Genomic DNA, 21,600 nt, shown 5'->3' with positions numbered 1-21,600 from the left:
AGAGGGAGAGGGAGAGAAGAAGGAGGAAGAGAGGAAGGAAGGAAATCAAAGAAAAAGTAAAGTAAGGGAAGGAAGGGAAAGAAGAAAATGTGGAGGGGGAGAGGACAGGAAAGAGGGCGGGGTGGGGGGGAGTTCAGAGCAGGAAGAAGGAGCCTGGAGCCCATATGGGAGAGTCCCAGGTCAGGCTGGGGCTGGAGGAACAGGCAGGATTCTTCCCGAACAAGTCCCTCTCTGCATGGCTTCTCTGCTTCTCTAGGGTTCTGTGGAGATCTGGTTTCAGATTTTAAGCTTCTTTTATGACTATAAGAGATATGCGATCATTATAAATAACAGAAAGTGTGACAGATATAAAGAAACTAAAAAACACTCCCTGATCCTACTGACTGGTTGCCACCAGAAGTGTGTAACACAGCCTAGAGACCCTGGAGCTGCCACTTGGGACTGCTCCTCTTTCTACTCCAGTGCTCCAATCACAGCAATCTTGGTGCTCCTCGCCACTTCCTGTCTCAGGGCTTTTGCACATACTCTATTGTCCTGCTGCCTGGAGCCTGTGTTCTTCCCCTATCTTCTTTTGAATCCTTCCAGTGTTACCTCCAACACTGAAGGTCTAACTTTCCCCACCACCCATTTTCTAGCATACCATTGAGTTTATTTCTTAACAGTTTTCATGCTATAAACTGAATGCAGTATCCCCTTAAAATTCATATGTTGAAGTCCTAACCCTCAATGTGATGGTATCAGGAGGTGCAACTTAGGTCATGGGGTCCCCTCAAATGGGATTTGTGCTTTATAAGGAGCTGAAGAGGCTAGAGTTTGCCTTTCTCTGCTGGGTAACCTTGTCATGAGGTTACAGTGGAAAGACTATCTGAACCAGGAACTGAGCTCTGAACAGACACAGAATCTGCTGGTGCCTTGTTCTGGGACTTCCAAGGCTCCAGAACTGTGAGAGAAAGAAGTTTCTGTTGTTTATAAGCCACCCAGTTTATGGTACTTTTATTGTAGCAGATCAAACAGACTGACACACTTTATAAGGACCTGAACATAGTGTCCCTACTGATTCATTTGTTTAATTGTGGTCTCCTCCAGCTGCAAGGGAAACCCCATGAGAACAAGGACATCCACACTGTATTGTTTCTGGCCATGGGACCTAGTACATAACAGGTGTTCAATATGGGTCTATATTGATCAATGTCTTTTGCTCTTTAATACTTTTCCATGTAGCTGAGCTTGTATCCTCTCAGTTACATGAGAGTAAAGATTATGAAATTCGCTTTCTAAATGAAGAAACAAAGGCTCATGGAGATGGGAGTTTCTGCTTGAGGTTACAAAGCCGATTGCTGCTGGATATGGACCTGGAACATCCAGGTCACTGTCAGCATTCTGCCTCCTGAATGCTGTGTTTTAAGCTGAAGATTTTTTCCATTTGTTTTTTCTGTCTTGGAAAATGTGCTCTTGGGCTGTCATCCCCAGAAGGAGAAATTGATGACTGGTGGCTTGGTTCTTTTCATAAAGCTGCTTAGTCATCTTTTTGTGCAGTCTGTGACAGAAGGGCCCTTAATGAACTTGACCTGTACAGTCCTAAGGCCAGCAGGAGGACCAGAGAGGGAGAAAAATCTTGGACAGATCTCTGTTTGCTCATGGAGTGAGTCAACCCACAAGGTCAAGCTGTCTTAGAGCCATCGATCTTTGGGAAAGTGTTTGTCCTTTCCAGCAATTTTCTGTATTATGGCATGATGTGGAGCTAGGATTGTTCTTGTCTTAGCCCAGTGGTACAGAATCAGTTGACCACCCAAAGAGCCCTCATGAGTCAAGTTCATGTCTACTTACACTGGTGGAAACTTCCAGAGACTACATTCTGGGTAAGCAGTATAGTTTTGAGTCTTGAACATGGGTACATAACCTGAATTGGCCATGGCACTTGAGCAAAAGTCTCATGGGTGGGGAATGGGAGTTCCTGGTAAAGATTTGATCTAAGATTATGATGTGAGGGAGAGGAAGCTCTCTTCCCCCTTCCTGCTCATGAACAAGGCTGTGTGATGATGTGGTTTTTTTTGGGGGAGGCTACCTTGCTCATCTTGCAGTCATGAGAGCAACATCATTGTGCTCAGGACAGCAGGGTGGAAAGTTTGCAGACAGCTTGGACATCAGTGACTTTACTGAGCCTTCCTCTGGACTTCTTCCATCACTTCTTAGTTGGGTGATTTCTGCCATACTTGAGACAGTCAAATGTATCCTAAAATAAATTTTCCATTTGTACACAGAGGGTCCTATCTACAACTTGCTATGTTATTCAAATGGAAACTGGGTTTTCCCAGATCTACCTGCCTGTGGACAGGGTGAGGTCCTATTTATGGTAATAACCATTAAATCTTCAACAGTTCTGGTTCCCACCAGCATGAGGCAGGACCTCCTATAGTCACATCCCCCACATGGACTCACATGGTTATTTCTGATAGTCTCAGGGCTGTCTCAGTTGGGCTCAAGAACCAGTGTCATGTCTTTCTGCTTCACTTCCTTGGTTGTGTTTGCCTCTTGTGAAGCCTTTGATGCTAGGGTTCTACTTCTCATTATCACCTCTCCTTGTTGGTGTGGGGAAGAGCAGGAAGGAAGGAGTGAAGAGATCTGCTTTGTATCTGGACTCTGCCACTTAATCATGACATGCCCTTGGATGAGGTCTTTCTCCTTTCTGGGGCCCAGTTACCATCTGGACCGTGATGAGGTAGGTTGACAATGTCATCTCTGAAGAGCATCTGCACAATATATTTGCTGAGATCCCAAGCGCCTGTCCCCAGAGCTTAGGTCTGCAGTGTGGGGGCCAACAGGGAGCACAGTCCCTGTGTCTCCTCCCCTGGCTGACTCACAGCCATATGCCCTGCCCTTATCCGCAAGGCCAATGGGCAGAGCAGGGCCTGCCAGGAGCCTACTGCAGGTAGGCGTTGGCAATGGGGAGGCTGGCTGGTGCCAGCAGGCCTGAAAACGCTTGAGAGGGATGTGTATGGCTGGGTAGCTGCTCCTCTACATCAAAATCAAGAACAAGGCCATAGTCTGTACTTGGAATGCAGACACCAGGGGATCTACCCCATCAAAGTTTCCTTCAGCAGAGACCTACAGACTAAATAGGCATTTACCTGGGGCTGAGGGAGGGGGCAGGGGAAGGGAACTGCAAGCCCAGTCCCTGAGATAGGGGTGACTTAGCTCCAGCTGTTATAACAAGAATGTCATAAAGTGTATGGCTTAAAAACAAGCACTTATTTCTCATTGTTCTCTTGGCTGAGGAGCCCAGGATTAGGGTAAAGTTCTGGTGAAACCTTTCCTGGTTTCCCTACATGGTGGTGGTTAGGGGTGGGCAGAGGGCTCTGTTCCCTTCATCTCTTTTTTTTTTTTTTTTTTTTGACAGGCAGAGTGGACAGTGAAAGAGAGAGAGACAGAGAGAAAGGTCTTCCTTTGCCGTTGGTTCACCCTCCAATGGCCGCCATGGCAGGCGCACCGCGCTGATCCGAAGGCAGGAGCTAGGTGCTTCCTCCTGGTCTCCCATGGGGTGCAGGGCCCAAGCACTTGGGCCATCCTCCACTGCCTTCCCCGGCCACAGCAGAGAGCTGGCCTGGAAGAGGGGCAACCGGGACAGAATCCGGCGCCCTGACCGGGACTAAAACCCGGTGTGCCAGCGCCGCAAGGTGGAGAATTAGCCTATTGAGCTGCGGTGCCGGCCCCTTCATCTCCTTTCAAGGACACTAATCCCATCACGAGGTTCTATTCTCCAACCAACCCTAATTACCTTCCAAAGACCCCCAGCACTAAATGACACCACATTGGGGATTAAGGCTTCAACACATGAATTTAGGGGTTGGGGATACACATACAGTCTTCAGCAGGCAGACAGTGTGATGTTTGAATGCCTGGAAAGTGTGAGTGAGAGAGCCATGGTGATGGGCTGCAGGAGGCAAGAGCCAACCTGCATAGGACCTGAGACCAGTGTGGGAGGTTTTCCTCAGAGAGGGACACACCCAGAGTGTGGCTGCAGTGAGAGGAAGTGTGGAGCTGAGCCAGACAGGACATGTGTCTGGGCGGGAAGTTAACACAATCTCTGTCCTAGCTTGTGGGGTGGAGATGGAGGAAATTGGGTGGGTTTGAAATGTACGTGGAGTGGGGTGAGCATTGTGTTGCAGTGGGTTAAGTATCACAGGGATGCCCACATCCAATATCCGAGTGTGAATTTGAGTCCTGGCTACTCTGCTTCCAACCCAGCATCCTGGAGGCAGCAGATGATGGCACAAATGCTTGAGCTCCTGCCACCTACGTGGGAAACCTGGGTGGAGTTCCAGGCTTCTCTCTCTCTGCCTTTCAGATAGATAAAAACAAATAAGGAAACATAGAGAAAGAGAGCTATACATAGGGGAAGCCTCACAGCGTCTGGTGCTAGCTTGGTTACAGCCAGTGTGAGACAGGGAAGCATCAGAGTAACTCCTTGGTTCTGAGTTTTGCAGCTGTGTGAAAGATGGTGTCATTGACAAGATGGGGGCGCTCTGGAGGAGGACAGGTCTTCAGGGATGCTCAAGTTCAAACTGTACAGAAAGAACTCAAGGAACATTAGGGATATCTAAGTGGGGGTGCTGTTAGGGGGTTATGTGAATGGTAAACCCAGCCATGCAAGGTTTGCTGACCATGGGGCAGCTACTGACCTGATTCTGAGAGAAATGAGAACACTTGGAAAGGCTTTAAGCGCAAGGGGACATGATAGGCCATGTTTTGGCTTTGCTGTGAGTGTATATGGGAAGAGAGCCCGAGGTGTTGGGGCTAGGGCACCTTTGAGTACGTGGCAATAACAGCAGGGAGAAGAGAAGAGTGAATAGCGGCTCCAGGCTTCTCACTGTCCCACAGGACACAGGCAGGCTGAATCTCATGTTCTCTAGACCTGGACTCCCCACTGAAAATAAACAGTCAGATTTCCTTGGGCAAAGGCATCCAAGTTTGAGATGGGTGCATCTGTTGCCCTCCAGACCTCCCCCAGGCACAGATCAGCGTTTCTAGGTAAGGGAGGCTGCAGAAGAGTCTCTGCAGGGCAGGTGACAGGTTCCAGGCTGCTGGGGGCCGGCAGATAGCAGGGGTCCTTCTCCTTGCTTGCCTATGCTTCGGAAGGGAGGTTAGGATTTACAAGAGAAAGGCAGGTAGCAGAAGGCAGCTCTCTGTAATTGCATTTCTGCACCTCACAGCTCCCTACTGGGCCCTTCCCTTGCAAAGTCACCATGGAAGAAAACTGTCTCTAAGATTGGTTACAGGGTTTCCTGGTTCCACAGAAGCCAGGACTTGGAAATAGTGGCTTCCTGATGGCTCTATCCCTATTAAATCAGCACAGTGGTTTTTTTTTTTTTTTTTAAGATTTATTTATTTATTTGAAAGTCAGGGTTACACAGAGTTACACAGAGAGAGAAGGAGAGGCAGAGTGAGAGAGAGAGGTCTTCCATTCACTGGTTCACTCCCCAATTGGCTGCAACAGCAGGAGTGGTGCCGATCTGAAGCCAGGAGCCAGGAGTTTCCTCCCAGTCTCCCACGTGGGTGCAAAAGGGCCCAAGGACTGGGGTCATCTTCTACTGCTTTCCCAGGCCATAGCAGAGAGCTGGATTGAAGAGGAGCAGCCGGGACTCGAACCGGCATCCATATGGGATGCTGGCACTGTAGGCGGAGGTTTTACCTGCTATACCACAGCACCGGTCCCAGATCTTCACACTTTAAATCTTATTTTGGCACCTGCTTCTTGGGGATCCTGTTTTTGTTGAGAGAACTTTATGCCACTGTTTATCTCACAGTTTCCAGCAACTGCTCCTGCCTCTTGCCTTTCAGCTGTGATTCTCTTTATTGCTACTTCCTAGGTGCTGTTTCCCTCGGCCCTGTCTTCAACTTTTCAAGTCCCATCATTTCATTCCATTAAGCTACCATTCTGGAATGTGCCACTTGTTTCTCGGACTTACATGGTACTCCAGGCTCAGAGAAGAGTGTGTGCAATGGCCTGATGTGGGTGAAAGTTGGTGGTGTTTGAAGAACTGAGAACAGTCACTGTAGCTGAAGTGCAAAGAGGACACAAGAAGAGAAATACAGGTTGAGGAGCCTGTCTCCAAGAAGCATGGGAAAGCCTTTGAAGAATTTTAAGTGAAGAGGTAATAATATGACACTTGCATCTTGAGAAGCTAATTCTCTCTGTGTTGTGACAAATGGATTTGGGGTGGCTATGGAGTTGACACAGGAAGAACAGTTAGGAAACTATTGCAATGGTTCAGGTGAGAGAACACAGTAGCTTGGACCAGGATGGTGGTAGTGACAGTGAGTAGAGGAGAATTGGCAACACTTGAAGGCGTACTGGAAATTTGGATTCTGGAAAAATGAAAAGAATAACTCTTAGACTTTGCACTATATACTTGCATGGAAGAACATAGATGCCATTTATTGAGACACTGTGATTAGAAGATGGGGTTTTTGTTTGTTTTGTTTTGTTTTATTTTGTTTTAGGAGCTCAGGAGTCTGACCTTGGACATATTGAGTTTGAGGTGCCATTGAGACTGTCAAGTGGAGAGACAGGGGAGTAACTGGACCTACTTCTGTGAAACCACAATGAAGGGAGGTCTTGAGTGGAGATAGACATTTTAATGTCATTTATCAATCCATGAGCTTTAAAGAGATTTATTGGAAAGTGAGAAAAAAATTAGAAGAAGTAACACTTTAGTATCAACATGACCTTGAATTTGGCAATGGATTCTTAGATAGGACATAAAACACATGAACAACAAAAGAAAAAAATATATAAATTAGACTTCATCGAAATAAAAACCTTTTGTGCATCACAGGATATTATCAACAAAGTGAAGACACAATCTATGGTATGGGGGAAACTGTTGGAAAATAATATATTTGTTGAGAGTTAAATATTCAGAATCTATAAAGAACTCCTGGGACTCAAAATCAGAAAGACAGACAATCTAATTTAAAAATGGACAAAGGACTTGAATAGACTTCTCCAAAGAAGATACACAAATGGCTGACAAGCCCATGAAAAGAGGCTCAACATTTGTCACTGGGGAGATGCAAGTCAAACCCCAATAATTCCATCTCAGAGTCACTAGAATGTCTATAATAAAAACACGGAAAATAACTGTTGGCAAGGATGTGAAATTGGAACTCTTGTGAATTGCTGGTGGAAATGTAAAATGGTGCGACCACGGTGGACAATGATTCAGCAGTTCCTCCAAAAGCTAAACATAGAATTAACATATTGGCTAGCAATTCTACTCCTAAGTAGTCATTCAAATGATTTTAAAGTAGAGACTTGTATGCCAATATACAAGAAAATAACTGTGTACCCATGTCCATTATAGCATTATTTACAATAGTCAAAAGGTCATCAAAAGATGAATGGATTGAATTAAAAGTGGAATATATGTACAATGGAATATTATTCAGACATAAACAACAATGAAGTTCAGATACATGTTATAACAGGATGACCCTTACAGCATTAAACTAAGTGAAATAATGCATGCGTGAAAGGACAAATATTGTATAATGCCAGTTAAATGAGCAATCAAGAATAGCAATTTCATAGAGACAGAAAGTAGAATAGAGTTTACTAGGGGTTGGGGTGGAAAAATTGGGAATTATTGTTTAACGGCTACAGAGTTTCCACTTGGGTGATGAAAATGTTTTATAAATATGAGTAGATAGTGGTAATGGTTGTATAATAAAATGAATGCCACTGAATCATATGCTTAAAAATGATTCAAATGGAAAATTTTGCTATATGTATTTTATCATAATTTTAAAGATTAATGTAATATATGAAAGATCATTGAATTGTACACTTTAAATAGGTGAATTTTGTGGTATGTGAATTATGTCTTCATAAATCAGATTTTTTTATAAAGGCTTTAGGGCTGAGCCTTGAGGAACACCATCATTGAATGGTCCAGGAGAGAGGAGATCCTCCAGCTGACTGAGCACAAAAGTCCAGGCTGGTGGGGAGAAATTCAGAGCTCAAGGTGCAACGGGAGTCATCGAGGGAGGGCTTTAAGCACCTGGGAAAGGCCAAGAGCTCAGGTGCTGGTGGATTCAGCAAGATACACTCACTGGGGATCTTGGTGAGACTTTTAGTGAAGTGAGTGGAAGAGGAAGAATTGCTAACAATGAGTAAAGCCACATTGTGTTTCATCGCTTCTCCTTGATTTTGGGACTATACATGGGAGCTGGGCTGACCTACTCCCTGGGAAGGTGATTTGCAGCCTCTCGCTTGCTCTCTGGGTTGCTGCACAGGCTCTCCCTGCCTGACTGTTGCTAGATCTTATGGCCTCGGCCACCTTTGTGTTCCAATGTACTGTGCCTAAAAACTGACCCTGTGCCTCCTTGTTTTTTTTTTTTTTTTAATTTTTTAAAGAATACAAACTGCATGCATTTCATATATACAAATTTAGGAATATAGTGATTATCCCCACTCCACCCTCCCTTCCTCCTCCCTATCCTATTCCTATTCTTATTTATACAAAGATCAGTTAACGTTACACTCATAAGATTAATCCTACACTAAGTAAAGAGTTCAACAAATAGTATAAAGAAAAAAAAAATACTGTTCCTCAACAGTCAAGAGAAAGGCTGTTCAAAGTCCTCGCATCTCAAAGTGTCAATTTCACGCCTATATATTACCTTTTAAGTCTCTATTGGGACCAGAGATCAGAGAGAACATATGGTATTTATCTTTTGGGGACTGGCTTATTTTACTAAGTATAATGATTTCCAGTTGCATCCATTTTGTTGCAAATGACAAAATTTCATTTTTTTTTTTACTGTTCTGTAGTATTCCATTGTGTATATACACCATATTTTTTTTTCATCCAGTCTTTGGTTGATGGACATCTGGATTGATTCCATATCTTATCTATTGTGAATTGATTTGCAATAAACACGAAGGCACAGATCACTCTCTCATATGTTGATTTCTTTAACGTTTGGGTAAATTCCCAAGAATGGGATGGCTGGGTCACATGGTAGGTCTATACTGAGATTTCTGAGGTATCTCCATCCTGTCTTCCACAGTGGCTGCACCAATTTACATTCGCACCAAGAGTGGATTAGGGTACTTTTCCCCACATCCTTGCCACATTTGTCATTTGTTGATTTTTGTATGTCCTGCATAGCTTTTTTTTTTTTTTTTGACAGGCAGAGTGGACAGTGAGAGAGAGAGAGACAGAGAGAAAGGTCTTCCTTTGCCGTTGGTTCACCCTCCAATGGCCACTGTGGCCAGCGCACCATGCTGATCCGAATGCAGGAGCCAGGTGCTTCTCCTGGTCTCCCATGGGGTGCAGGGCCCAAGGACTTGGGCCATCCTCCACTGCACTCCCTGGCCACAGCAGAGAGCTGGCCTGGAAGAGGGGCAACCAGGACAGAATCCGGTGCCCCAACCGGGACTAGAACCCGGTGTGCCAGCGCCGCTAGGCAGAGGATTAGCCTGTTGAGCCACGGCGCCGGCCCTGCATAGCTTTTTAAGTCAGGGTTTTGCCAGGTCATCCAGTCAGGGGACTGGAACTCCATCGGGTTTTCCACACAGGTGGCCATCATCAAGTACTGGAGGTATCATCTGCTGCCTCCCAGGATGCATTTTAGCAGGAAGCTGAGGGGCATGAACTTGACCCAGACTCTCCAATATGGGATGTGAGTGTCCCAAACCAGGACTTGGTGCAGCAAATGCTGCCCCCTGAGAGCCATCCTTTGATTTTCCTTTTGGAAACCACTTTTCTCCTACTCCTGATGAGCATGTGTTGTGGGATGCTAATAGCATCAATCAGGGATAAACTTGTAATTTGTTAATGCTACAAGAGTCAATCTGGAATATTGTGGAAATTGTTGGAAAAGAGCAATTCTTGTTCCTTTTGTTGTTATACTGGGAGTGCTTTCTGGGACCATCCATGAAGAGGATTCAAAAGCTGACATGGGAAGAAAGCTGCGCTGAGAGGAAAGGAGAGCAGGAGGTAGATGAGGCGCTGGTGACATCGTGTGAGCCCTGATGCAGCTGTGCTCCTGAACGGCTCAGGTATGCGAGATAATTGAAACTGTTTTTTTAAAAAATATTTATTTATTTATTTGAAAGAGTTACACAGAGAGAAAAGGAGAGGCGGAGAGAGAAAGATCTTCCATCCACTGGTTCACTCCCCAATTGGCCGCAACGGCAAGAGCTACGCTGATCCAAAGCCAGGAGCCAGGAGCTTCTTCTGGGTCTCCCACATGGGTGCAGGGGCCCAAGGACTTGGGCCATCTTCTACTGCTTTCCCAGGCCAGAGCAGAGCTAGATTGAAAATAGAACAGCCGGGACTCAACTAGTGTCCATATGAGATGCCAGTACTGCAGGTGGCAGCTTTACCTGCTGTGCCACAGTGCTGGCTCCTTTATTTATTTATTTTAAAAATATTTATGTGATTAAGATGAGATGCTATTCTCTAGAACAAGTTTCTGTGGTGCTGGAGATTCTGAGAAAAATAGGTATGTGTTGACTATGAAGAAAGCTGAATGAACAGGACCAATGAGGAGAGATTAGAGAAAATTTCCACTCATCGTAAGGGTGCAAATTCTGCTAGGCAGCACTTTCCAGGGATGGGATGGGCTTCCCTGGGAGCACGCTGAGGCTGGATGGCTGTAAGCCAGGAATACTGCAGTGAGGTTACAAATGTGTCTTCCTGTTTTATGTATGAGCTTGACTAGGCCGTGAGATGCCCAGATAGTTAATTAAACACTATTTCTGGATGTGTCTGGGAGGGCTTTTCTGGGTAGCTGTGTAAGAATGCTGACTGGTCTCCCAGTGTGGAAGGGCCTCACTCCATCTGACGCTAACAGCAAGGCTGGGTGGGGGGACAGTCACAGCATCTGGCTTCCTCCGGGTAGGTGTATCAGCCTTCTCCTGCCTTTGGACTCAGACTGGCTCTCCCGCTTCGCAGGCCTTCCGACCCGTGCTGGAACTTCATCGTTAGCTCTTCTGGGACCCCTGCTCGCTGACCACACATCTGGGGACTGCTTAGCCTCCACACTCACGTGAGTGATTTCTTGTACTAAGTCTCTCTTTCCTTCCGCCCTACTCCCTCCCTCAATCTCTTCTTGGTTCTGTTTCTCTGGAGAACCATGACTACTACAACATCATAGGCAAAATGGCAAGATGCTCTCAGAGTTCTCCTGGGATTCTACAGTCTGTCCTCTGAGGTGCCTGTGCCTTTGGTCATGGGGCAGCTGCTGACCTGTTCTCCCAGACCCAGGCCCAGACGTGGCTACTTCTGTTTCCCTTTCTTTAGTGTGTGTGTCTGAGTCAGTTATTTCCAGGCAGGGACTTGAAATCGCAGGTGAAACTGCTTAGTGATACAAAGAGGCGCTGCTTGGCGCGACGCAGGCAAACAGGCGGAGAGGAAAGGCTTTTGTGTCCTGATCTTTCAGGGGCATGACTTGGGTGAAGAAGCAGTTGGCAGGCAAGAGGGGTTAGAGCAGAGGCACAGTCTTGCCATGGCCCGCTGGCTGCTGCTGGCTTTTTCTGTCTCATCCGTCTTCTCTGGCCTACACTGACTCTGGCGACATGACTTTGATGTAGGGGAGCGGGTACTGATCAAAGAGGAATGGAGGATGGCCAGTACCTGTGGGCACAGTCCTGAACCCCATTCCCTTCCATGCAGACACATTTGCCAGAGTTGTGCTGGCTGGGTGCCCGCAATGAGAACGAAATGACCATGACTGGCACACACACTGCCATCACGCTCCTGAACCCCTCTCCTGACCTGTACCTGCTGCTGTGACACTTCTGAGATTTCCCCAAAAAGGGGCAAGAGAATGGGTGATATTCAAGCTCTGTCCCGAACCTGCCTCCTTTGAATATTTAATTAAGCCCTGCTCCAGACACCATCTCTATCCTATAAATAAAAGGGTGATCCCAAACTTTGTTAGAGCAACACTCTCTCACTCACTTTTTCTCCAGGTTGTCCACACTCCCTCTTGAGTGTACACTTCCCTTTGTCTTTAAAGAAATCTTGCTTCTCCATGAATTCAGTCTCATGCGGAGGTGAGAATCTGGACCAAGCCTAGCCAGGGCCTTCCCCTGCAACAACATCTTTCTCACCTCATGTTGATTTTGTCCCCACCGGAGAGGACAGAGGTGGGACAGGAGGCAGGTACCAAGGTCACAAGAAGAGGCAGGAGGAGAGGTGAGAGAAATTTAGTTTGGCTTGGATTCTCTCTGGGGCCTTGCTCCTCTCATGCCCAAGCAACTGCCTCCTCACCTACAGGTGGCCCGCTGGGTTTGCTGCAGTCCAGCTGTGGGGCCAGAACAAGACCCCTCATTTGCCTCAGTCTTGTCTCTGAAATGCAAATCGAGGGTTTTGCATAGTTTGAGGCCATTCTACTTGGTGGCCAACATGTGTGTCTTGAAGTCCTTAGGAAGGGGAGTTGTGTGTCAGCCCCGGAACTTCTTCTAAATGTGGGCCCTTAGTCATACAGAACTTTTGTTTCTTCATCTGTAAAGAAGGGTGACGTGTCACATGGCTGCACAATGAGTCACTTTGAGTCTTAAAAACAGACCAACTCCTGGCTCTCCTCTCCAGACACTCTGGTAACTGGTTTGAAGAATGGTTAGACGATGGGAGTTTTTAAGTCACCCGAGGTGGTTCTAAATAGTAGCAAGATAGTGGAGCCGCTGTACTGGAGGTCGGCTGGGAGTGTGAGAACCTGTGCAAAGCAAGTGGTGTACCAGGAAACGAACCGGCACCATATGGGACGCCAACGTCTCAGGCGGTGGCATTACCAGCTCAGCCACGACACTAGCCCTAACTCTCATTTCTTTATTTGTTAACCCGGGCTAACAATGATGTCTGCTTCATAAGACCTCTAGAAGGTTTAAATGAACGAATGCTTGCAGAGTGTTATAGTACCAGATGGGATGGTTTTATTGTGGTAAGATAAATTTAACACAACATTGACTATTCTAGCCATTTAAAAATACATAGTTCATTAGCATTAAGTATGCTCCTTTTCTTGCACATTTACTTAATAGATTTTGTTTGATCTTTTGTTCTAGGATCTGTACAGAGTGTAGCGCAAAGTTTGACATGTTGCAAGTGTTTAATAATCATCAGCTCCTTCCCTCTTCCCACTCCTGCCCTACCTGCCCACCAGCCTTCACAAATCCTAAAATACTTTAAGATTTCAGTTATTATTGTGTTTTTTTAAAAAAAGATTTATTGGGGCTGGTGCCGTAGTGCAGTAGGTTAATCCTCTGCCTGCAGTGCCAGTATCCCATAGGGGCGCTGGTTCTAGTCCCGGCTGCTCTTCTCCCAATCCAGCTCTCTGCTGTGGCCTGGGAAAGCAGTAGAAGATGGCCCAAGTGCTTGGGACCCTGCATGGCATGGGAGACTGGGAGGAAGCTCCTGGCTTCGGATTGGTGCAGCTCCAGCCGTTGCGGCCATCTGGGGAGTGAACCAAAGGAAGGAAGACCTTTCTCTCTGTCTCTTCCTCTCACTGTCTGTAACTCTAGAGATTTTTTCAAAGACTACGTGCTAAATTTAATATTTTTTTCTTGACAGATAGAGTTAGACAGTGAGAGAGAGAGAGAGACAGAAAGGTCTTCCTTCCGTTGGTTCACCCCCAAATGGCTGCTGCGACCAGCACGCTGTGCTGATCCAAAGCCAGGAGCCAGGTGCTTCTCCGGGTCTCCCATGCGGGTGCAGGGCCCAATCACTTGGGCCATCCTCCACTGCCTTCCTGGGCCACAGCAGAGAGCTGGACTGGAAGAGGAGCAACTGGGACAGAATCCGGCACCCCAACTGGGACTAGAACCCGGTGTGCCGGCGCCGGAGGCGGAGGATTAGCCTAGTGAGCCACGGCACCATCCGCTAGATTTAATATTTAAAAAAATTTAAAAAGATTTATTTATTTGAAAGACAGAGTTACAGAGAGAATGAGCGAGTGAGAGATCTTCCATTCTTTGGTTTACTCTCCAAATGGCCACAACAGTCAGGGTTGGGACAATCTGAAGCCAGGAGCTTCTTCAAGGTCTCCCAAGTGGGTGCAGGGGCCCAAGGACTTGGGCCATCCTCCACTGCTTTCCCAGATGCATTAGCAGGGAGCTAGATTGGAACAGGAACAGCCAGGACTTGAGCCCACGTCCATATGGGATGCTTTACCGACTATGCCACAGTGCTGGCCCTTGCTTTATTCAGTATGTGAGGAAGATGGTGGCACATGACTTAAGCTCTCTGCCTCAGTTTTTTCATCTGTAAAATGGAGAGAAGAATAGTGCCTACTTAACAGGTTTGTGATAAAGATACTTCCTGTGTGAAACTCTCCAGGTAGTGCTGGCTATGATAAATACTCAATAAATGTTAGTGACAGTGAAAAACAAAGCAGGTAGCACGGCATGTCAGCTCAGGCAAGGGCAGTTGTTAGGAATAAGAGGTGATATTATGGGGTGTGTTCTGTGGAGTAGAGGGTAAAGCCGCCGCCTGCAGTGCCGGCATCCAATATGGTCGCCGGTTCGAGTCCTGGCTGTTCCAATTCTGATCCAGCTCTCTGCTTATGGCCTGGGAAAAGCAGCAGAAGATGGCTTTAGAGTGGGAGACTCAGATAAAGCTCCTGGCTCTGGCCTGGCCAGCCCCTGGCCTTTGGCGCCATCAGGGGAGTGAACCAGTGGATGGAAGATCTCTCGTCTCTCCCTTTCTAACTCTGATTTTCAAATAATTAAATAAATCTTTTTTAAAAAAAATAAAGAGGTGCCATCACGTTTGGCACAAAGACTTTCTGAAGGCAGTCACCAATTATTTGCGCAGGAAGAAAGCAGAACTGTCTTTTTAGAGAGACTATCCTAGGGAAGAGGAGAGAGGAGGACTTCTGTCAGTTCCCTCCTGAAGGCGTCTTCCAGAGAGCATCAGCTCTGTACCTGTATGGTGTCCTCAGTAGCCCTCTGGCCCCTGGAAAGCAGCTGAAGTTGACTAGAACCACAAACGGCCATCCTCAGAGCCCAAAGCCTCTCTCCCATTTCTGTCTGCCTGCCGCTCCCACGCCCGTGCTTCCTTCCACAATCTGCCCCTACTTCACCTAACATCATCTAGGAACAAGAGGAAGCTTCTCATCCACTTTCAGGATAAACCCACTGCCATGAGGCAGTTTATAAGTTGAAAAGAGTCTACTGAAGGTTTGCAGGTCCCAAGGGGTCTTCCCAGGTCCCACGGGGGGCTCCTCTCCCTCCTCTCCGTGGCACAATCCTCATTTCAGCAAAGCAACCCCTCTCTCATGCTCATGCATGAAGGTATAAGCAGATGGGCACCGTCATTTGTCTTTGCCGAGAAGGAGCATTGGTAAGACATCTCAGGGAACAATTTTGCAATAGCTATTTAAATTTAACATGCACTTATCCTTTGCTCAGCAATTTCGCTTCTAAGGCTTATCTTGCATTCATATGTGTACACGTATGAAATGAAAATTGCACAAGATCATTCCAAAGATTAAAAACAACCCACAGTGTTCAGTAGTACAGATATGTTTAAACAAACTGTGGCACTTCAAGATAGTGAGATAATATCTGACCCCAGAAAGAATGAAATACTATAGAATGATTTCCAAGAGATACGAAAGCAGCAAGATTTGGGCTATTCCCACATGTATTTGTATATGCATAAACTATCTGTGGAAGAATATAAAATGACATGAAGAATATAAAATGACATGAAGGGGTCGGCGCTGTGGCATAGTGGGTAAAGCTGCCGATTGCAGTGCCAGCACCCCAGGTGGGCACTGGTTCGAGTCCCAGCTGCTCCATTTTTTTTTTTTTTTTTGACAGGCAGAGTGGATAGTGAGAGAGAGAGACAGAGAGAAAGGTCTTCCTTTGCCGTTGGTTCACCCTCCAATGGCCGCCGCGGTAGGCGCGCTGCGACCTGCGCATCGCGCTGATCCGATGGCAGGAGCCAGGTGCTTCTCCTGGTCTCCCATGGGGTGCAGGGCCCAAGGACTTGGGCCATCCTCCACTGCACTCCCTGGCCACGCAGAGAGCTGGCCTGGAAGAGGGGCAACCGGGACAAGATCGGTGCCCTGACCGGGACTAGAACCCGGTGTGCCGCCGCCGCAAGGCGGAGGATTAGCCTAGTGAGCCACGGCGCCGGCCCAGCTGCTCCATTTCTGATCCTATCCAGCTCTCTGCTATGGCCTGGGAAGGCAGTAGAAGATGACCCAAATCGTCATGGGAGACCTGGAAGAAGCTCCTGGCTCCTGGATTCAGATCGGTGCAGCTCTGGCCATGCAGCCATCTAGGGGAGTGAACCAGTGGATGGAAGACCTCTTTTCCTGCCCCCACCCCCACCTCTCTCTCTCTGCCTCTCTGTAACTTTACCTTTCAAATAAATAAAGAATAAGTAAAGAATAACTCAATAAATGCAGAGTGACACAAAGGAAAGGCCAGAGTCCAAACCCTGAAAACAAATACCCAGATACCTTCAGAGTCAGCAGTCTCAGAGAAGCCTCTGCTTTGAGGACTTTTTGGGGACTCACAGGCCCTGATCAAAGTCATACCCTCTATGTCCAGAGGCCCAGACAGACCAGAGCCCACCTTTGCCATTTCAATAGAAACATGCTGACCTCCATCACCAACCAATCCAAGGAAGGTCACACATGCTGTGGACCAATCAGAGGCCCATGCATGAGCTGATCAGGTTCCACTCAACCCCTGCTTTAAACTGCAAGATCCATGGTCTCTGACCTGTCGGGGAGCCTGCGAATTGTGCAATAGCTGCCTGATTCTTTGCTTTGTGCATTGCACGTTACCCTGGTGTCACTAATAGGCTTGCTGCAGATTGGACAGGTGGGCCTAGCTTTTTTTTTCTTTAAAGATTTATTTATTTTTAGATTTTATTTATTCATTTGACAGGTAGAGTTACAGACAGTGAGAGGGAGAGACAGAGAGAGAGGTCTTCCTTCCATTGGTTCACTCCCCAAATGGCTGCAACAATGCTGATCTGAAGCCAGGAGCCAGGAGCTTCTTCTGGGTCTCCCACACGGGTGTAGAGGCCCAAGGACTTGGGCCATCTTCTACTGCTTTCCCAGGCCATAGCAGAGAGCTGGATTGGAAGAGGGGCAGTTGGGTCTAGAACTGGTGGCCATATGGGATACTGGCATTGCAGGCGGAGGATTAACCTACTGCGCCATGGAACCAGCTCCTATTTATTTATTTCAAAGTCAGAGTTACACACAGAGAGAAGGAGAGGCAGAGAGAGAGAGAGAGAGAGATCTTCCATCCACTGGTTCACTCCTCTGGCTGCAATGGCCAGAGCTGTGCCAATCCGAAGCCAGGAGCCAGGTCTCTCATGTGGGTGCAGGGGCCATCTTCTACTGCTTTCCCAGGCCATAGCAGAGAGCTGGATCAGCAGTGGAGCAACCGGGACCCAAACCAGTGCCCACATGGGATGCTGGCACTGAAGGCGGCAGCTCTACCTACTATGTCACAATGTTGGCCCCCGGACCGAGTTATGAGGGTTATATAGTAATTCCTCCCACCATCTTTGGGAGTGTTTTATAACAGTGATGGCCAAGTAGTAGGGTTCCTAACACCTACGTGGAAGACTTGCATTGAGTTCCTGGCTCCTAGTTTTGGCCTGGCCCAGACCTGGCTATTAGGGATTTGGGGGAGTGAACCAGGGATGGGAGCTCTCTGTGTCTGTTTTTCTGTCTTTTTGCTTCTCAAATAAATAAATAAAAAATTAAAAACACTAGGATCCTTGTAGTTTATTATTTAATTAAAAAATTAAATGACCATGGATAATAACAAAAATGACTTAGCACAGTGCTTGGCACATAGTGTTACCTGGTAGCTGGTTATTGCAGTGTTATGATTGGCTTAGAAAGATCTAGTCCAACTTGGAGTCAGACCAAAAACAATTACAACATGAGAATGTCATCAAGGGAAATATTCTCAGAGGTACTTGCTCTTTTAAAAGGGCAATTGGGCACCTGCATTTTGATTTTGGCATTTGAGGTGGACATAATTCTTTTTAATGGTAATTCTTCAGCCCTCCAGAGTGGCATTATGAGCAGCCTCTGTCCCTCACGGGGAAATGAATGGTGACTGCCCGAGACAGGATAAAAGGAAAAGCAGCACAATACAAAACAGGAGTCAGAGCAAACGTGGCATGGCGGGCTGTGAAGGTTGCAGCTTAATGGGGCTCAATATTTGATTACAGTAGACCCCTTAGTTGCCATAGAAACAAAGTGGCCTCTCTGAAAAAGACACTGATGGGGCCAGGTACACTTTTTTTTTTTTTTAAGATGAAATTAAAATGATAGCCCAGAATGGCAATGCATGTTCCTGACATTGCTGTATGTGGGTGAGTAAATGAGGGCGTGCAGATAACAGGGTAAAATGCACAAATCTAATGTGGCTGATTGAGAGGCCTCCAGATGCAGAAGAAACACGGTGGGTGTCCGTACCTTTGGGGCTCTTGCTTTGTGATTCTGGGATTGTGGGTGAGTGGGCCATCTTGGGGCCAGGGAGAGGGCACCATGAAAGATCTTAAATACCATGGTAAGAGGGTGGCGGGGTGGGGGGTGGGGAGAGACCTTATTACTAATAATTGAGTCTTCTGGATAAAGGAGTCTACTGAGGACCTTGAAGAAGTTTATACCTGGGAATTCTTTCTTTTTTATTTTAATTAATTAATTATTTTAGATTTTGTTTAAGGTACACAAATTTCACATACAGATTTAGGAACATAGTGATACTTCCCACCCTACCCTCCCTCCCAACCACACTCCCACCCTTCTTCCTCCTCACTCTCCTATTCCCACTCTTAATTTTTACAAAGATCTATTCTCAGTTTACACACATAGATATTTTTTAAAGATTTATTTATTTATTTGAAAATCAGAGTTACACAGAGAGAGCAGGAGAGGCAGAGAAAGAGAGAGGTCTTCCACCTGCTGGTTTAGTCCTCAACTGGCCCCAACGACTGGAGCTGTACCAACCTGAAGCCAGGAGCCAAGAGCTTCTTCCAGGTCTCCCATACAGGTGCAGAGGTCCAAGGCCTTGGGCCATCTTCCACTGCTTTCCCAGGCCATAGCAGAGAGCTGGATGGGAAGTGGAGCAGCTGGGACTTGAACCGGCACCCATATGGAATGCCGGCACTGCAGACAGCAGCTTTACCCACTACACCACAGCACTGGCCCCTATACTGATAAGATTAACCCTACACTGAATAAAGAGTTCAACAAAAAATATGAAGAAAAAACACTGTTTCTCAACAGTAGAGACAAGGGCTATAAACAATCATTGAACTCAAAATGTCAATTTCACTCCTATATAGTACATTTTAGATATTCTATTAGTTACCACAGATCAGGGAAAACATATGGTATCTGTCTCTTTAGGACTGGCTTATTTTACTAAGTATAATTTCCAGTTGCATCCATTTTGTATACCTGGGAATTCTAATTAAAGGAAAATCTTGGGGGGATTTTCTTTTCTTTTAAAGATTTATTTTTATTTATTTGCAAGACAGAGTTACAGAGAGAGAGAGAGAGAGAAATATAGAGAGGTCTTCCCTCCACTGGTTCACTCCCAGATGGCCGCAATGGCCTGGGCTGAACCAGCATGAAGCCAGGAGTTTCATCCGAGTCTCCCATGTGTGTGCAGGAGCCCAAGGACTTAGGCCATCCTCCTCTGGCTTTCCCAGGTGCATCAGCAGGGAGCTGGATGGGAAGTGGAACAGCCGGGACTTGAACCAATGCCCATATGGAATGCTGGTGTTGCAGGCAGCAGATTACCATTTACGTTTAAAAAAATGTGAAAGGAAAAAAAAAATTAGGGATACTAATTTTGGGCATGCCCTCTGACAAGCACTTTAAGTTATCTTCTCATTTAATCCTCCTTACAGCCCAGGAGAGTGGGGACAATATTATCTCCATGTGGGTGGGGAATCTGAGACCCATTGGTGATACTTGCCTAGAATCAATAGCTAACTGGCTGACCCAAGAGTTGGACCCAAATTCTTCTGAGTTTAGCAACCCCAAACTCTTAACCATTAATGAGTTTTATATGTGGTTATAAGGTGAAATAGTGTACAAAATTATGTTTTTGAAGAATTTTCTTGACATAGGAAAATTGTTTATTGTAAATAATAAAAACAGGCCATAAAACCTGTATGTTGCATAATTTCAGATATGTTAGTTTTTTTTTTTTAAAGATTTATTTATTTATTTGAAAGGCAGAATTATAGAGTGGAGATAGATCTTCATCCACCAGTTTACTTCTCAAATGGCAACAATGGCTGGAGCTGAGTAAGGTCGACACAAAGAGCCCAGAGCTTCTTCCATGCTACCTATGTGTGTGCCGGGGCCCAAGTACTTGGGCCATCCTCTGCTGCTTTCCCAGGTGCATTATTAGGGAGTTGGATCAGAAGTGGAGAAACTTGGGACTTGAACCAGTGCTCATATGGGTTGTGGGTATTGAAGATGGCAGCTTAACCCACTACCCCGCAGCACCAGTCCCTAGGTTTTTTTTATTATTATTATTATTTGACAGACAGTGAGAGAGAGAGACAGAGAGAAAGGTCTTCCTTCCGTTGGTTAACCCCCAAAATGGCTGCTACGGCTGGAGCTACGCCAATCCGAAGTCAGGAACCAGGTTTCTCCTTCTGGTCACCCATGCGGGTGCAGGGGCCCAAGCACTTGGGCCATCCTCCACTGCCCTCCCGAGCCACAGCAGAGAGCTGGACTGGAAGAGGAGCAACTGGGACTGGAACCGGCGCCCATATGGGATGCCCGTGCCACAGGTGGAGGATTAACCAAGTGAGTCACAGCACCAGCCCCCTTAGGTTGTTTTTCAAATATATTTCAAACAAGAAAGACAGGAGGAATATTCTGGCTTTTAAAATATTCTCCATTCTGCTTTCCTATAGTTTCATGTTTTTTTTGTTTTAAGTCTGTCAATTCTGTGCAGATGTCCTAGGGTACCTGCCCAGCATGTAGATGCCCTGGGAGGCCAGGCCCCTGGGAGACAGAGGCTTGGTTACTAATCCCTGTGGATAAGAAGGCAGAGGAATGGGCCTTAAATCTGCCTCCTTGACTGGCTGGGGGGAAACCTTATGATTTAGTAGGAAAAAGCTGGTATGCAGAAATGCCAGGCAAAACAAATCTTTATTCACAGTTTTGTTTATTTGAAAGGTAGAGAGAGAAATTTTGGATCTACTGGTTCACTCCCCAAGTGCCGAACCAGATCTCTCATGTGTGTGAACCCAAGTACTTGAACCATCACCTGCTGCACATCCCAGGGTGTGCATTAACAGGAAGCTGGAGTTGGGAGCACTGCAGGGCTGGAACCAGACACTTGAACATGGAGAGAGAGCTCCCCAAGTGGATGTCTTGACCATCGCACCAAATGCTTGCTGAGGCAAGGCAGATCTTGAATGGAGAGGCCACATTTTAATTTTAATTTTAATTCCAGATTTCAGTGTCTGTGGGACCTCTTGCTTCCAAAAGGGCTCTGATTAACCCAAGTTCTGGTGTTGCTCTGGTTTCTTTGATCCTGCCATTTAGATCTCCCATGCTTACCACATGCTTGGG

At 46.4% G+C, this 21,600-nt stretch overlaps 1 protein-coding gene across 1 annotated transcript in view; it reads right to left on the bottom strand.

Annotated features, from left to right (window-relative positions):
* Positions 1 to 21,600, bottom strand: part of LOC133747696 (histamine H3 receptor-like) — a 47,266-nt gene that overhangs the window by 11,937 nt on the left and 13,729 nt on the right. Inside the window, exons 3-4 of the mRNA XM_062176011.1 lie at positions 5,967 to 6,057; positions 3,129 to 3,201 (exon numbers count right to left, since the gene is read on the bottom strand). Coding sequence (XP_062031995.1) covers positions 3,129 to 3,201; positions 5,967 to 6,057 — 164 coding nt within the window. The remainder of the gene's footprint in view (positions 1 to 3,128; positions 3,202 to 5,966; positions 6,058 to 21,600) is intronic.

This window comes from Lepus europaeus, chromosome 19 (genome assembly GCF_033115175.1).
Source record: "Lepus europaeus isolate LE1 chromosome 19, mLepTim1.pri, whole genome shotgun sequence".
In the NCBI taxonomy this organism is placed as follows: Eukaryota; Metazoa; Chordata; class Mammalia; order Lagomorpha; family Leporidae; genus Lepus; species Lepus europaeus.
The sequence above is the reverse complement of the archived record's forward strand: the minus strand, read 5'-3'. Positions and strand labels throughout refer to the sequence as shown.